The following is an 18,686-nucleotide window of genomic DNA, read 5'->3' on the forward strand; positions in this document are numbered from 1 at the left end:
TTGAGAAAGTGTCACAGACACTAGTCCCAAAATGGGCTCCATGGCATAACACAAAATGGCTGCTGTGGGTTGTGTGGCATTACAAAATGGCCACTACATCTAAAAAAAGCAGCAAAAGATACAGGGACACAAAATGATGTGGATGTGCCTCCCCAAGCAATGGGGGGGGGCACCTACACCAGTCATTGCAGAGTTCATTCATGGAGAGAAGCTCTTTGACCTGATCCAGGTCTGAGAGCATTGGCAGACTCCTGAAAGATGATAAATGCCCAATGTGGCAATCTTTTAAGCATTTCTCTGTTGAAGCTATCCTCCTAGAACTGGCAGTCAGACCACAAGTAAGTGATCTGAAAATATATCCATGGCTCTGATCCAAATCTACAACCTCAGACCTCCCCATTTGTGTCAATGGAGCAGGCAGCCTTACCTGCTTTTCACTTGAAGTGCACCTTGAGGGCAACAGAGCTTTTGCTCAGGCAAGTCCTCTCATGCCCACACAAGGAACAGCTGGAAAGGGGAGGCACCAAGATTGTTCTCATTCATTTCAGGAGGCTGGTTTGTTTGGGGCCATGGAAACGTGAAACATTTTAACAGAGAAGCCTTTTGAATGCCAAGTGTGCCATGAATCCACAAATATTTCTGTTATCCACAGATGACTCATTGTTTATACAAAACAGTGTTTGGATTCTGTTTATTTAAAAAAGAAAAAAAAGAGAAATGATATTTTTTTCTGGAATAAAAAGCTATATTTATAAACTGTGGGTGTAGGCAAGTGTCCCTACATATCTCAACATTATACATTTTATTTTCAGGATACAAATTTACAATAAGACTAAGTTAAAATTATTAGGATGGTATCACATCTGACTGAGCACCGTAAGGGCAGCTGAAACATCTGTGTGTCTTTAAATGTCATTATCATAGGTGTAACTCCACTCCCCCCTCAAAAAAGGGGGGGCCATGGGGGTAATCATCAGGTGCTTCTCCTGTGTATGTCTTACTGAAATTAACAAAAGTTGCGCAGGACACATTGTGCAACTGGTATTCATTCCCAGAGGTCTAGTACCCAATTGTTTAAAAGTACTTTAAAGGAAGAGTAGCAAAAGCATTGTGCGGTAGCTAGGCCCCAATCCTGAACACACTTTTTTGGATGCTAACATTCTTGCTTATAATAAGGATGGGAAGTAAGTGAGTGTTTGCAGAACAAGATTCTAATACAAGTACCAGTTTTGATGGCACTGCACACACATTTCTCAAATCACACAGCATTCCCAAGCCACCCTACCCAGAAAACAACTACAAACTGACAATTTTTTTTTTAATGTGTGTGTGATTTGTTTTTGTTTTTTTTAATGTTGTGCATTGGATTCAAACAGCAAACTGTGTGCACTTCAACTGTTATCACAATGTGGTCAAGAGGTCTGTGTCTTTCATCATTTACACACATCAGTTCATGACAGTATGTTATCAGGCTAGTGGAAACCAGGGGTGTGGTATAGTAAGCGGTATTGGTAGTGCACCTAGATTTTATATTATCTAACTTGAAAATAGTTCTCTTCTAAGATTCCCCCCTTTTATTTTTTACCTTGATAAAAATAGTTTTCACCAAACGTTGGTGGTGCGAACGCACTACCAGTCACTCTTGGCACCACACCCCTGACTGGAACGCAGGTTCTTGAGAGTGTTGATTTAAAAAGTATTACAAAAAATTTCCATACAAAAACTATTTTCATAGAAATCTTGCATTTCCACAAATAAACCTGAACATTTTTTCCCCCTTGCTTTTCTGGGGGGAGGGAAAAATTGTTCAAGGGTTTTGCTCATTTGAACACTGTTGACTGTATTGAGAAATGCAGTCCGTTTCAAAGTCCTCCACATTCTGTCCTTTTTCTTTTTCATTTTTTAGACAACCCATCCTATTTCCACCAGTAGCGAGAATTCCACAGGCTCCAGTGAGTTCAATTCGAAGCAGGAACACAAGTTTTCCAAACCCTCTCAGGCATTTAAAAAAAGAAAGGGGGAAAGAAAACCCCACGCCTCCATTGTGTCTTTGCTTCACAGTTAGACAATGAAGAAATTGCTCAGAGACAAGCATCATAAGATACATCTTTCCTTTTAACTGGGGGAAACTTTGTGTGTCATCTGAAGCGCAGCCCACCTTCTTTGGGTTCTCTCACGACAGAGTTCCAGTATAGGTGAAATATTTAATTTTCTACTGCTTGACTTAAAAGTTTGTTTTTATTCAGGTCAGTGACACAAGAGACAGGGCAAGCATCATCTGTCCATTCTTCTATTTCCAGGTCTCCATTTTCGTTGCATTGATTTTCCCACTGAATAAGCTCGTATCAGCTAGCTGGAACAACATCATGTAGACATTGGCCAGCAAATATAAGATCTTCGGTGCTTGGCAGTACACAGCAGCCTCTTTTTCTCCCCGCTAGAGTGCTGAGTTACTATTTTTCACAGACTCCTCCGGTAGTTAGTTTCTTTAGCTGTTCATTCCTTCTCCAGCCCCTGGCAACGGATGAACTTCAAAAAGGAGCCTGCTAGTTCTCACTGCAGCTGCGTTTGTAGCCAGCCATAAAACAAATAGAACCTTTTGTTCATTAAGGAATGGTGGAACTCATGACAAATGGTGGAATGCCCACCCCCCACCCCTCCCCTCCCCTTATAAACTTGGTTGATCCGCGACGCTTGTGATTCGAGTCTGGCCTTTGCACCTGCTTAGATCACAGAGTCTCTAGTTCATAGACACAGCGGCATGAGGTAACTCATTTTATTTTTGAACAGCTTGCATATTTCCACAGGAAACATTCTCGCAAAAGTTGGTTTGGGGGGAAAAATAAAAAGGGGGAAAGGGAAAAGACATCAGTTTGTGCTTGGGGTTGCTTGGCCTCCCAGCTCTATGCCATGGTTTCTTTACCTGGCAACCTTCTGTCATTAAATGTGTGCATGTTGATAACTTCTTCTGTTTTCACAATAACAGGAGCCTGTGGTTTGTGTTTTAACCGACGTTGACACTTCAGAGACATCCTCAGCTCCTCCACCATGGCACTACAGAAGGACCTCTACAGGGGAAGTTTGCAAAAGAACAAAAAAAAAATGTGGAAAGAAAGTAAGAATTATTATTATTGTTATTATTAATGCATTGATACTTCAATATCAAAATTAAAATGTGCTTCAGGACTTCTTACCATATGATTGAGAGAGGAATAGTGGAAAGGTGTCTGTTATTCCCTCCTCCCCATTAATTTCCACAAACCTTGTAAGACATGCCCATTATTCTTATTTTTAGCTGAAGTCTGGGCCAGCCATGTTTGTCCATGGCTTGGCAATATAGGCTTCTCCGTTTCATTAACAACCCAAGTCTATGGACCACAGTGAAAATATCTGGCCGTATCACCGAGAATCTTGGCTAATATGGTCTTGTCAGTGCACAAAAGTTTTCTATGCTGCTGCCATAATCTCATAACAAAATTGTCATCTTTTAAATACGCGTCTCATACAGTTATATATATATGTCAAGCTGTTCTGGTTTACTGAAAACCCTTTCTTTTGAAAGTAGTGTCTAATGATTAACACTGCATTAAAAAAAAAGTTATGTCAGAATAGATCATTCATACATGCATGTAGATCACTTGATAGCTTAATGATGCGATGACTGAATGAATCACAGCTGAATTATTTTATTTAAAATATTGTGTTTGAAATGTACAAGTGATCTCTCGGTGTGCCCCTCATACCCCGCAGTGAAAGCAACTCATCAACTGATATTGCAAGAATCATAAAGCAATGAGCATGCAGGTTAGCCTCATTTGCTCTTTGAGAAATGCCTTCAAATTATGCTGTTTTGCGTTTTCAAAATAATATCCATTTATTCTTAATCAATTTCTAAGTCACAATGTTAATTCCATGTCAAGTGGTACTAAGTACATAGTAAACAATAGTAACAAGAAATTACAGTTGAACATAGATGCAGTGGTGCAGTAGATGGTCATCACACTTGTAAAAGGCAAATTACAATATGCAACAGTATTTTGTGCTGAATTCATTTGATTTAGAATACTAAGGTATTTGTTTATAAAGGAAGTGAGTCAACTTAAGACTGAGAAGGAAGCAATAAGACACACCTATGTCAGACAGTTCATATCTGGTGTGGGTTGCTGGAAGCCTCGTTGCAGAGCAGTAACAATTATATATTTTCCCTATTTCTGTATCTCAAACTGCTGACCTAGAGCTCTAAGTACAAAATGACATGAGCAGCTATGTCCATTCTGTCCAAGATCCCTCCACACATTAGGCACACACTGAGCAAAGGGACTGAGGGACCTGCAGCTCATCACAGCGCATGACAAGCAAAGTGAAAAATATATGTGCGTGACACACTCATCCTTTACATTTTCAGGTGTACACCACCTGGAGTTACCTTACAAATGCCACCTGAAAAACCTGTAATGCTTGAACTGGTCCCTTTTGTTGGGGCTGAAGGGTATGAACCTCCATGTTCTCATAATACACTCAATCCTATTGTCAGACAAGCAGGTTTATAATACATTAGCACAGCCCAGTGCTCTGAAGAATCTTATACCTTACTTTAGTCCTCTGCCAAAAATTTCTTCCTTTCAACTATTCTCCATCAATTAATGAGAAAAGAAACTACATTCTAAAATTACCAAAGGGCAGGAAGATTTTGATGAAATTATCATAGGTGGGCAGTTGTTGTTGTTGTTGTTGTTTGTTGTTGTTGTTGTTGTTGTTATACTTACCATACTTTTGAGCTGGCCAGGGGGTGATTATAAGTAACTTCCTTTAATTTGACAAATAAAATCATGCCTGTCATGAAGTGACTGGTATCATGCAGTTCTACCCTTATATTCCCCAGCTCTTGTGAGATCCATATCTTGAGAGAGACCCTGAGGCAAGTGACATAACCCATGACATGACCCCATGCAAGCAGCAAACCGCTCTGGCAAACTCAAGAATATTCTGAGAGATCAGGATGCTTGAGTCCAGAATAAGAGGGTAGTGTAGTCATTCCCTCATGCTAGTTTTGATGCAGATCTATCGGAAGTCGCAACGTTTACCTGCACGAGAAAGCATGTATGTAACTGTATGGTGCCTATATGTTTTCTTCCTCGGTGCAATAATGAGTTGGGTGCAGAAGTGACAGCCTCACTAAGAAACAGCATAGGAGGAAAAGGTTCAACATGCCTTCCCCCAGTGCTGTTTCTCTGAGCCAGTTCAGTTTCCCTATGGCAGCGTTTGAACTACATGCAAACATTCATGCACACTTTGCGCTTATCCACACTTCACTTGAGCCGCACCCAGAAAGCGTGGGCCCAAGCAGTTTTCCATTTGCCCCATGCTTTCTAGGCACAGGTTTGAGAGGTTTTCCATTTCCCCATTCGATTTCCCTGGGAAAACCCACTCTTTACCACTGAATTGGGGCAAAACCATTGTCGTTTGCTCTGATTCAGCAATAAAGAGCAGGTTTTCCCAGGACCAGTGGAAGTTAGCCCTTACAAACATCTAGTTTGGTCCTAGGAAGAGGAAACTCTGCCAGAGGATTCTAGCCACACACCCATCCAGATAGAGACTCGGTTATGATTATAAAACCAAATTACCTAATATTAATCCTGCCATATTCATTTAAAGGAATATGAGAACCAAAAAACCCACAAATTACCAATTTACACAGTTGTCTCAGTTACGCAATCTAAACCAGATTAATTTGCAAAGTAGTAGGCAAGCGGGGTCTACTGAAATTTGGCAAAAACACCATTGAATATGACATACAGGCCACTGGAAACATCTAGAAGTCAAAATGTGGGGTATAAAGTTTAATTCATAGTAGAGCAGCGTTACAGAACAGAACAAGCCAAGCTACATGTGGGAGGGAATGTTTGGATTTTGGAGAAGAGACGTTTCCAGCGGTAACCAGAAGAGTCAGAGATCTATGCTTACAAAATCCAAGCTTCATCTACAGTAATAGATCTTAAATATATAGCATGTTGAAGTATATTTTGTTATATACTTAGCCGTGTGGCAACAAAAGCCATAGAATAAACCCACTTTCTTCAGAGCAAATGTTAACATTTGCATCCCAACCCCCTTGGTTATGGCATGCAGTCAGGTAGTTTCATGAGCATGCACAGCCCTGTTCAAGTGCTTTGACCACACTTCCCCATTGTGTTCCATGTCACAGGAAGTTTTGAATATGATGGACTGTGCAGGTGGTGCCTGCTTCCTCTAAGATGGAAGAAAGTGGCACCGGTGCAGTATTCCACCTGAGCACTGGAGCTTGGACTTGGAAGGTCTCAAATAAGAACAATCCTAAAGTAACTATATGAGGCTTCAACCCTAATCCGGGCACGGATCCCACTGAATTCAGCAGATCTTACTTCTGAGAAGACATGATTAAGATTGCATGGAATAAGTATATAATTATACAAAGAAGCTATTATGGAAATAGCTTCTTTGTATAATTATATAGAGGGATGCGAGTGGCGCTGTGGGTTTTAACCACAGAGCCTAGGACTTGCCGATCAGAAGGTCAGCGGTTCAAATCCCCGCGACGGAGTGAGCTCCCGTTGCTCGGTCCCAGCTCCTGCCAACCAAGCAGTTTGAAAGCACGTCAAAGTGCAAGTAGATATATAGGCACCGCTCTGGCGGGAAGGTAAACGGCGTTTCTGTGCACTGCTCTGGTTTGCCAGAAGCGGCTTAGTCATGCTGGCCACATGACCTGGAAGCTGTACGCTGGCTCCCTTGGCCAATAAAGCAAGATGAGCACCGCAACCCCAGAGTCGGTCACGACTGGACCTAATGGTCAGGGGTCCCTTTACCTCTACCTTACAATTATATAGACGACAAACTCTAGCTACTGATCTATTACTCTTAGGAAGCTACATATTTCTTAGATAATGATCATTATAGAGATATAGCTTGATTCTTAGGTGAATTAGTGCCAACAATGTTATACATAGAGTTTTGGAAATGGGGTATTATCTTAAAAACAAAAAACGGCAAATGGTTTCACAGATCGAAAGCCACAAGCTGAAGATTATAAAGCGGAGTCTCCATTACCTTCTATTAACTGATTTTGCCTATCTACAGAATGAAATTTCTTTTTTTTAAAAAAAACCCCACCACATTATGGTTAATATTCAGTACAGAAGCATAGAGAATGAGAAAATATTTTCTGAAATGTTTTATGAGACAGGCAACTTAAGACTATTTTTGGAGAAGATGTCTAACAATGTAATCAAATCTTTTTGACAACTTCAATTTGCCTTTCAAACTGCATTATTGTTAGAATAACTCCAAAAGGTTGGCAGGTGGAGCATCAGAAATCCGTCTGTAACTTGAGCTTTGTGAATATGTACAATACTCCCCCTTCCATTTAGTCTAGATGAAATAACCTTTTGCCCTTTACTTCCCTTCTATACTACAATGAGGTTACAAGAAAACCAACCTTTATTGAATTTTGATAAGTGCTATAAAACAGCAACTGGCTTCCTGTTATGCTTCCAGAAAGTAAATGTTGCCTGAAAGTCACTCAAGATGTAATCAGATAGCAGATAATTTTAACATTCTTTGGCCATTAGCATGTTAAAATTGCTACAGTAAAATGAAGCGTTAGTCGTTCATTTATAATCAGCATAAAGGAGCTCGCACTAAAGTTTTAATCAGCAATATCAATGCATGCCCTTAGCCCACACACAGCTGGCCTGGTGCTCAGCTCTCTCTCTCTCTCTCTCTCTCTCTCTCTCTCTCTCTCTCTCTCTCCACACACACACACACACACACACACACACACACACACACACACACAAAAGATGAAAGTGGTTTCCCTCTAGCTGTAATTCTTTAACATCTCTGCAGAGGCAACAGTAGCCATAACAACTGTGTCTTCTATGAAAAAGGAGAAATCTATATCATTAATGAGAATGTCTTAGGAATATCAGACTGCATTGTCCACACTGACTGGTAGCACCTCTCGAGACTGGGAGTCTTCCCCCTGTCCTATCTGGAGAATGAACCTGGGACCTTGTGCATGCTAAAAAGCAGGTGCTCTACCACTGAGCTGTGGCAGTCTGGTGCTGGAACAGAGTATCTTTATGTACTGGCATGAGTCCTTTAAAAGGGAGGGCAGGAAGGGGCCAGAGCAGATCAGGGAAAAGAGACGACTGCTTACACTTCTTGCCTGAGAGCATACAAGGGGAAACATCCCCCAACAGCAGTTTGATCCTAGCTTGGATCTTTAGCTTGGATCTTTTAGATCCAAGGCCAGCACACTTCCTACTTCTCTAGTGACTGCTGAGCTAGAAAAGGCTAATATTTAAAAGAAGAGGAAGGTGGTGGATCTTGACATTTACCGTGGTAGGTCTAACAGCACAAATGCAATGACTGCTACCAGGTATCGAATCCAGCATCTGTAGGGTAACATAAAGCATGTTACAATTGGTGAAGGATCATCGGTCAGACTGATGGGAGAGTTACCCATCTTGTGTTACTATTCCCTTTCGCTTGTTCCTGCAACTCCATAACCCTTGACTCCATGTCCTTCCTTCCATTCCAGCCAAGAGCGTTGGTGATTCATATAGATTAGGTGTCAAGTTTTCATTGTTTTCCCTCTCTTTGCTCAAGTTGCTGCCCAATGAACTGGATTTTCTGGCACACTGGACTGTCTGACAGACTAAGTCTTCCCTATTTGTTGCAGTGTCATGGCAGCTCTGTACACACAGCAAGGATCATGTTATTCTGTGAAGTGGTTTTTTGAACATGTAGATCTCATGCACACCTAGCTGATACACACATACAATGGTTTTTACACGTCTCTCACACTGAGTGAACAGGGAAGTGGAGTGACTGAATGCACCACAACTGTGTGTTCCACGAGTCACTTGATAGGTTAATATCTACAGCTGGAAAAGGGGAGAGTTTCATATGGACAGACACAAATCAACAAATTTAATAATATTTGTAGTGTGTGTATATTTTAGAGGGCTTATACCTTATACTTCTAAATTTAAAAACTGACTTTAATCCCATTTTTGTTTCCTTGCATTATCATTATTAAATATCTATGCTTTTTTTGCCTCCAATGATTAGTTGTGATTGGGCATTCCCACCAGTAGCATTTCCATCATTTAAAATGCTTTACCAACTATATTCTACAGTGGTACCTCAGGTTAAGAACTTAATTCGTTCTGGAGGTCCGTTCTTAACCTGAAACTGTTCTGAGGTACCACTTTAGCTAACAGGGCCTCCCACTGCCGCCGCGCCGCCAGCACGCAATTTCTGTTTTCATCCTGAAGCAAAGTTCTTAACCCGAGGTACTATTTCTGGGTTAGAAGATTCTGTAACCTGAAGCGTCTGTAACCCGAGGTACCACTGTATTTAATATTGCAAGTGTTAGATGCCACCTCAATGATTTCTATTGTGCCTTGTATATGATAAACATTATTAAGATATTTGTGCATTTTGTTTATATTATAAGTAGTATTTCTAGTTCAACATTCACTTACAAAGAAAATTAACAAAACACATATCTTGCCTAGTAGATATTACATGAAAGGGGGGAATCTAGCAAGGATTTCCCGTGCTTCTGTCTCTTGCTTTAATTCTGAATTGGCCTGCTATTATTTCCTCCTCTGGTTTTCTTAGAGAAACATATTCCAATTGTTTGCTCTGTTTAACATCTGTCTCCTCTTTACTTTGATGGAGTTCACACAAAATTGACTGTCAAAATCTAGTATGAATCTACAGGATTTGTTCAGAAGTTCATTACCTCCAGCCTTGCATGTCAGATATTATTTGAAGCCTTGTTAAAATTTCTTAACACAGTAATGGCAGTAATCCTGCAGCTTATAGCTGATGTTATGGGTCAATGTTCTAACATCTACCAGGACACGTCAATCAAAGTGCTTTTCATCTTCCTTCCTTCCTTTTTTTTCCAAGTTGACTGGGAATAGATGTACAGTCCTGGCCTTAGCCTCCTTTCTAATCAGCTTCTACTTCCAAATACCATTTCCCCAAGGATATTTAACAGGGAGAGAGAGTTTGGAGCTGTCAGTCTAGGTCTTTAAACCCAAAGGCAGAAATGGACCCTAAGGCAATATTTAAATAGAAGATATACCATATCTGATGTGAACCATGGAATGTAAGGAAAAACTTGGCACGTGTGAGTGCCAAAAATTAGTTTTGCTTTGTAGGATTTTGTAGGTTTGATAACTACTGTATCTGTATCAGCTGCATTTATGTTTTAGAACACTGATGCCCATTTTCATAATGTCAGGTGATCTGACAGATAGTCTAAAGAATTTACCAAATGTGGGAATTAGAAGCACTGAAAGAGCATATCTGAGAGCCAAAGAATGTGTTGTGTAGATGGACCCATCCTACATTTCTAAACAATCAAAGACGTCACTTTCTATTCCAGCACTAACAATGAACCAAACAAATCTTCATGAGATATGGGCTGATACTCTTTTGGGCGTTTCAAAAATTATACAACTATTTCACTTAAGGTTTTTCTTATCCCCTTGAAATTTGACTGTACTATGAGGCAAAGTAACTGAAAAATTTGACTACCCTCTTAATCCATATAATATTAATGGAAGAAACCCACCTCCACAACAAAATAGTTTTGCTACAGCCACAATGTTCAGGCCTGCAGATGTTTGACAACCTGGGGAAGCTGCAATGATCCTTACCAAGAAGAAGTAACAGGAGATCGATTCCTGACTAGTTCAGATAACTTTCTAGTTGTGTTTTAATGTGATTGTGGATCATTGGCTCATGACCTTCAGGGAGATATTCTAAGCTATCATTGGATATTCCAGAATGTTTTAGGACCCTTTTTCCTACACCCTGCCAAAGCTTTGCAAAGGAGAATAAGACACCACATTTTCTCCATTGGAAGATACTAGACCAATTCCTAGAGAACTATGTACATTAATTTTCTGGTCTGCCGGTTTCCAGTCTCTGACTTTCTTTTACTAAGTGTTATATGTGAGGAGGAAAGCTGTGGCAAGGAAACTTTGGCTATACCTGGCGTCTTCTGATGTCAACATTAGAGTGCAAGGCAGCTAAATTGATGCCATTAGTTGGTAAGCTCCTCTTACTGACTGATGCACAAGGATTTGTCACTGCTGGACAACTTTTGATCAACTGAAGACCTTAGCTGACTCACCTGTAGATCTAGGTTGGGGTTGGTGGGACTGCACTTGTGTAGTTCCATTCTTCCCCCTCAGAGAGATCTCAGAGGATGATACTGGGCAATTGCTCACCTGCCCCGTGGTCTCTCTTTCATGCGGGATTCCACAAGGTTTCATTCTGTCATCTCTCCTTTCAACATGTATGTGAGGCCACTGGGGGAAGATAATGAAACAGTTTGGGCTGTGGTGCATCAGTGGGTAGAAGACACACAGCCCATCTTTTTTTTTCTCTCTCTCTCTCTTGACAAAGCAGAGTGACGAGGACACTAATGCTTCCAGGGCCATACATGCAGCTCTATCCAGAAAAGATGGAGATTAGACTGAACAAGTAAAAGACGATGTGGTGGTTATGGCAGTTTTCTTAGGTTCTGGATTAAACTTTTTTTTCCTCTCTGAAGTTCTTCCATATTCTCAAGTGTGCTCCTGGCTGCATTAATGATGGGTAGTGTATTTTCTCACAGGAAAGTGCCAAAGTCTTTCACATTCCACAAGGGCAACCATAAAGCCATTATGAAAATATAGCTAGATCCATGTGGTGGCAGAGTAATAAATAATGGGACAGTGTAAAAAACAATTCTCTGTCTGCTTCAAGATGCACATCTAAGAAAAGATTCCAGTTCACTCAACGGGCCACGTTTTATCCCCATTTAAAGCAAGACTGAGAGAATATGAGATATGCCTGTAAAAGTTAAAGTCTTTTGTATCTTTAGATGTGTTGTGTGACAATTTATGGTGCTACTACTAAGCTTAATATTTTCTAATTTACGGGAGTGATGTTGAGAAAATCATAGACATTTATGGACTGCGTTGGACAGAGGCATTCTCTTTTGAAATGTAATGCTACAACATGCTGAGAAACCTAAAAAAATAATAATGTAAAAACCTTTCTTGGGAAATCCTACTTCACTTAAGAAGCTCTTCAGCAATATTTAGCTCTGCCTAAGCAATACGTAATTTTTTTAATGCTTGGCTCTTTCTGTGCCGCTAATATAAACAGAGAAGCATATCTTGCACTAGGGTTAAAAGCTCCTATGCTGCCTGCAAAATATTGGTATTTCACAGCATATATCAGCAGTCTATTTATGAATGCTAAACTGCAATGCTATATAAATAGGGGTCAATATTTCTTAAATCCGTGATGGAGTTTTCTCATGTATGTTATAGATTAGGCTGATAATATAAAACAAGGAAGCTTCATAGAATCTCTCCTCATTTTGTGTTGAGAACTGACTCTTTATCAATCAAGCCTTTATAAAGAGTCACTAGGCACACCATTGGAAAAACCACGCTAAGGAACCAGGCAGAAGGACCACCCACATATGTACTACTGTATGTGCAAGAGTGACAGTAACTTATGTTTTTAACTTCGTTTGTGGTACACCTGCTAAACAGATTGCTGTAAGACAATGTAGCACCCAATTCTGTTCTCAGAACAACAGTAAGCAACTTCTTTCTTTGCAGCTGCAGAGAATGTAGTCACATCTGAGACAGGAAACAGTACATTAAGCTGAAGTGAGTCCCCAGGAGGTTTAAAAGAATACAATTTGGTTTATTTATCAGACACTACGGAGCAAGCAGTTAGTTCAGTACTGATAGTTACAATGGGAACAATAACAATACTTGGCATTTGTATAGCTCAAAACCCTTCTATATCTCAGAAGATTTTAACAGTACCATCATGTTACAGATGGGAGAAACAGTAGCTAGCCTAAGGTTATTCATTGAGTTCATGCTTGAGAATTTAAGATTTAGAGGACTTCATGCTCTTGACTAGGAACAATGCTCTTGCTCATACATATATTGAGTGGATTTTCTAAACTGCAGTATGAAATAATTATTCTTATTCAGAAATAACTTTCCTGAAATATGAAATGAATGAGAAGCAGACTTTGCTGCATTTTTTTCTAGTTCCATTCTTCAATATCCTTTTACTAATAAGGACAAGAAACCAAAAGCTGGAACTCCCAGAATTCCAGCATGACAATGAGTACACCATGCTCCCAGAGTTTGGTCACAACATGGATATGTATAATTGCATTATGATCTCAGCGGTTTATTTTCAATTCCTTTTCTAATGATCCCTAACATGGAATTTGCCTTTATTTCACAGCTGCCACAAACTGTGTCAACATCATCTTCATCAATCTATCTACTACAACCTTAAGGTCTCATTCCTGGTCAGCTATCACCAGTTCAGACTTCACAAGCGTAAGTTAAATTAGGATGTATCACTCCATGTGCATCACTTTACAGTTGTTTACACTGAATTTGCCATTTTACTGCCCATTCACCCAGTTTGGAGAGATCATTTTGAATAATTTGGTATTATCAGCAAACTTGATTATCCCACTGCTTACTCAATTCTAGATAAATTATGAAGAAGTTTAAAAGCACAGGTTTCAATACTAATTCTCAGGGGAACCCACTTTTTACATCTCTGCATTGGGAGAATGAACTGTTCTTTCCTTTCCTTTCCTTAACCTGTTAATGATCCATCAGAGGATCTCTCCTCTTACTCCATGACTGCTAAGCTTTCTGAAGAGTCTTTGATGAGGAACATTGTTGAAGGTTTTTGGAAGTCCAAGTACAATGTCACCAGGCTCACCTCTATCTAGATGCTTGTTGATACTCTCAAAGATCTCTGAAAGGTTAATGAAACATGACTTACCATTGAAGAAGCCATTCTGGTTCTGCTTCAGCAAGACCTTTTATATGCTTCCTAATTCTATCTTTGAAAATGCTTTTTGTCAATTTTCCAGGAACAAATTTAAGCTAGCTGGCCTCTAATTTGCTAGATTCCATCTGTATCCCTCTTTTTAAATTGCTTTATGTTGGTCACTTTCTAATCTTTTGGTATGGAAGCTGATCTTAGAGCCATATTTACATATATTTTTTTGTAGCTTTAATATACTACATCACCCTTTTGTCTGATAGGGACGCAAGGCAATTTACCATTTGAGTTCTTAAAGCGCTCTCAAATGGATACCAACTTGGACTTGGTGATTTTTCAAGTTTTAATTTGTCAGCAAGGCCTAGAACTTTGCCTTTAGTACCGTCTGTTTGCTCAGCTTCTCAGACCCGCCACCTTCCTGTGTAAGTTAATTTGGGCCTTGGGATCTGCTCTCTATATTTTGCTGTATGTTCTTAACATGCTACTCAATGGGCACAGAAAGCAGATCATCTCTTCTTTCCCCAGGGCAGTTCAAGCTAGGTGTCCAAATGTGAACTTCTGCCTGGGTAAATCTATATTACATGAATAAAAGGTTATTATAGCCTAGTCTCGTACTAACCCTCACTTGCCCACACGTAGCAAGAAAGAATTACTTTGAGGCAACCAAGCTGAGAAGCATTTGTAATTGGGAATTAGAATTTTTAAAATCTCCTTCAGGCTGCCCAGTGTGCCACTGTCTAACATAGATATGGCTACAAACAGGAACGAAGGGGGGGGGGGGAATTCAGTTCAGTTTGCATTTTAGTGTAAACTTAATTTGCAATTCCCCAAACAGTATGCAAACAGAGACTCACCTATCCTTTGAAATTTGCACTTCTTCAAATTTGTTGATGCAGTTCATCAACCAAAAAGTAAATGTGTATTTTAGGGGAAAGTGTGTGTAAAAATGCATATATTATTGAAAACAAGTTGCAAAAATGCATTATACTAGGGTACATGGCTTGCCCAAATGTGTGTTTTACCCAAAACTGCATACAAATATATGTATATTCTGAGAAATAGGTACTGAAATGCTGTTTAATTTTTGTTGGTAAAATAAGAAGCTGAGAGAAACCAGAACTGACATACCTGTCTATCCTTATATGTGACTTAGCAGGCTAGATAGTAAAAATAAATCAATCTGTGGGTTAGTAGGTTTTGTGGTCTTTTTTTAAAGCTGAGAAAGCATGATTTCAATATTTGAAAAGCAGATTGCAGGGTGGGGTTGAACTGCTACACTAGTTAGGAAACTAGGCTGCTACTGCTTACTGGGAGGAAGAGGATAACAGGGAGACCAGGGCAGTGCAAATACACTGATAGGAATGCTGGATTGGCGCCACGGGTGCTGAGCTCCTCCCTGTTGCTTTGCTGTTGCTCCTCTCATTCCTGGTAAGCAACAGTGATCCACCTGCCTGGATGCTAGCACCTGACAAACCAAACCACTGCTGATATCTTACCTATTATTGTGCTTTTATTGTGTCCTTCTTCAAGGTGCTCAAAGCATTGGGCATGTTTCCCTTGCAAAGTAGCCTTGACTATTAGAGAATGTCTAACCCAAGGTAAGGCACGCGGGTGGTGCTGTGGTCTAAACCACAGAGCCTAGGGCTTGCCAATCAGAAGGTTGGCGGTTCGAATCCCCATGACAGGGTGAGCTCCCGTTGTTTGGTCCCAGCTCCTGCCAACCTAGCAGTTTGAAAGCACGTCAAAGTACAAGTAGATAAATAGGTACCACTCCGGTGAGAAGTTAAACGGTGTTTCCGTGCACTGCTCTGGTTCACCAGAAACAGCTGCTACATGACCCGGAAGCTGTCTGCGGACAAACGGCGGCTCCCTCAACCAGTAAAGCAAGATGAGCGCCACAACCCCAGAGTCATCTGCGACTGGACTTAGCAGTCAGGGGTCCCTTTAGGTAACCCCAAGGTAACCCCTTCATTTCATGGCTGTGTAGAAATTTGAGCACCGCTCTCCTTGTCAAACACACAGCACCACACAGGCTCTCTGTGTTAAAAGTATGGCATCCACTTCTTTGTCATGCAGTTGTATGTGCACTATGTAGGCGTTAATCCACACCACATCAAATCAGTTATATTAACAATAAACAGATTGGAAATTGTTTAACGTGGGTTTGGTTTCTCAAATTGCTTAGTCAATGGCCTCTAAGTGCCAACATAATGTTACAACCAAGGAACGGGTTGTTTGCTAACAGAAGCAATTATAAAATGCAAATGGCTCTGCACTTATTGCCAAGGTTGTCTTAGAAAACAAATGTCTGCTTAATAACGTGTCTCCAAGAAGATTACATAATTATGTGTTTGCATTATAAATGATAAGGCAAGAAGAAAATGTTGGGCTTTTTTCTCTCTATATACTGTATTTGCACTTGTTTGTCATCATGCTGACAAATGCATGTGTGGTAGGAGCAAGTGAGCAGGCAGACAGGTGGCCCAAGCAGGCCTTCCTAACTCTCCCCCTGTCACTGCCACCAAACTACCACCACCAAAAGGAAGCCTGCAGATGCAGACTTCTTCCTGGTGGTGGTGTGGCAGGTGTAATGATACCGGAAGCATCTGGAGGAACACAGCGATAAAAGGGAGGTTGTGGGGGAGCTGTGAGGATCTGGGCGACTGTGCATAGGGGAAGGATGTTGGGTGAGATTTAAAGGGAGGTGAGTAGCAATGGGGTGGGATTGGGGGTAGGCAGACTGGCAAGGAATGCAAAGAGGAGGAGTAGCCTCTTGTTGTTGTTTTTAAAGGGGGGAATGAACTAGGACATAGGCTTGGATCTGAAGTTGCTTCCAGTTGTGCAATGAGGGTTGCTGGTCTGCTCCTCCAGTCAGAGGTGCAGAATACAGCACAAAGGAAGCCACCCACCTTGACTTCCAGTACAGATAAGAAATCAAACACCCAATTAAGAAATTCCCATTTGACATTTCATGGTTATTCATTCTCCTCTTTTCTTGCATGTTCTGCTTCAACTCAAACCATTTGCCAGGTTGATTTTCATTCTGTCAACCCATAGCTTTTGTGCACAGCAAAAAAGTGACCACTTTATTCTTACCTAAACAACTATAATGTTGCAGAGTAAACAACATTTAGCACTTAAGCAGCTTTTGTTTCATGGTACATAACAAATACATTCAAGTTTTCCTCGACTGTAGACACAGTCCATTGGTAAGGGTGCCAGCTTGGCCCCACAACAATGGCCCTGACACCGTAATTTGTGGGTGTCCGGCCTCTTCATGCAGAATTCTGTGGGTGCTTGGGCACGCAGGGCCACAGGGAGTTGGCACCTGTTTCCTATGTTTGTTTTAAATCACAGTAAAATCTTCTGCTATTACTGTTCTGATGCCATTAAATGCTAGAATCCTGAACTAGAGATCTGCTAGGAAAGCAGTTTTTGTAGGGATCCCTTTCCAACAGAGTAGACTGCAGTTACATTCCAGGGATATTGGTATCATAACCAGACCAAATCTTTAGAAAGGCTATTCTGCTCATTTGCTTATACCTTCTTCGATCAGGGAATTATGAGGGAAAGGTAAGGGGGTTTAATTAAATCCTAAAGGTCCCACCCCCCAACTTAATTTGAAAGACCCTACAGATTTCTAAAAATAGTAACTACAGGGCAGCACAAAAGACAAGGACATAATTCCAAGATACAGTCTGAAGGCACACAAAGTTAGCATGTTGCTGGAGTTAAGAAGGTCTGGTCAGTGCATAGATATGTGACTGCCTGGGCTCCACGTGTTTGTCCCCTTGGCTATCATGAGAGAAAATATAAATGTTCAAAAATAATACTAAATAAGAAACTTCAGCCCCCTCTAGCCCCCCTATAATTCAAGCACTGATCAAGGGAAAGCAAGCTTGTTTTGAGTACAACTTATATCAGGATTCAGTCTTTATCTGCAAAACGTTTGATACCTTCAGATCTGAGTGTTTACACTGATCTCCCAGTGAAATAAGACCCTGCTGAAACTTTTCAAACAAACAACCTAGAAACTATGTCACAGGTTGGCAGGTTCTCTCTGATCAAGTTAGGCTTGTCTTTTCTTTTTTTAAAAAGCATTAAAATAGACATTCCTTGCTGTCTAAAGAAAGCTGTTGTCAAAATGAACATCTAAAGTGTTCATACTGATGTTTGACTGCGCTTCTCACCCCAAATATTTCCCCCCATGATTTTCCTTCACTCAATAAAACCTGATGCAATAAATAAAAATTTAAAGATTCAGCTGTCACTTATTCAATCTTTTATCATGCATATTTGGGCATGTTTTGTTTACTTCCTTAGCCAGACTATTTGCCTACAACTTCTCATTAATGATGTTTTGTAATTTTGTAATGGTATAAAGGTAAAGGTAAAGGTACCCCTGCCCGTACGGGCCAGTCTTGCCAGACTCTGGGGTTGTGCGCCCATCTCACTCAAGAGGCCAGGGGCCAGCGCTGTCCGAAGACACTTCCGGGTCACGTGGCCAGCGTGACATCGCTGCTCTGGCGAGCCAGAGCTGCACACGGAAACGCCGTTTACCTTCCCGCTAGAAAGCGGTCCCTATTTATCTACTTGCACCCGAGGGTGCTTTCGAACTGCTAGGTTGGCAGGCGCTGGGACCGAGCAGCGGGAGCGCACCCCGCCGTGGGGATTCGAACCGCTGACCTTTCGATCGGCAATCCCTAGGCACTGAGGCTTTAACCCACAGCGCCACCCGCGTCCTCTTGTAATGGTATAGCAGAGCACAAAAAGTATCCTATAGATTGCTCGTCTGG

At 40.9% G+C, this 18,686-nt stretch overlaps 1 protein-coding gene across 2 annotated transcripts in view; it reads right to left on the reverse strand.

Moving 5' to 3' along the window:
• Window positions 1-674: 674 nt before the first annotated feature.
• Window positions 675-18,686, reverse strand: part of GRIK2 (glutamate ionotropic receptor kainate type subunit 2) — a 436,288-nt gene continuing 418,276 nt past the window's right edge. Inside the window, exons 17-18 of one of the 2 annotated variants that reach the window (XM_081904608.1) lie at window positions 11,195-11,372; window positions 2,952-3,068 (exon numbers count right to left, since the gene is read on the reverse strand). In XM_081904608.1, coding sequence (XP_081760734.1) covers window positions 3,055-3,068; window positions 11,195-11,372 — 192 coding nt within the window. In that variant the 3' untranslated portion in view covers window positions 2,952-3,054. Of the gene's footprint in view, window positions 3,069-11,194; window positions 11,373-18,686 lie in introns of both variants that reach the window. The other variant, XM_081904609.1, reaches the window with a different exon arrangement.

The sequence above is a fragment of the Podarcis melisellensis genome (assembly GCF_964234715.1).
Source record: "Podarcis melisellensis genome assembly, chromosome: 3".
Lineage (NCBI taxonomy): Eukaryota > Metazoa > Chordata > Lepidosauria > Squamata > Lacertidae > Podarcis > Podarcis melisellensis.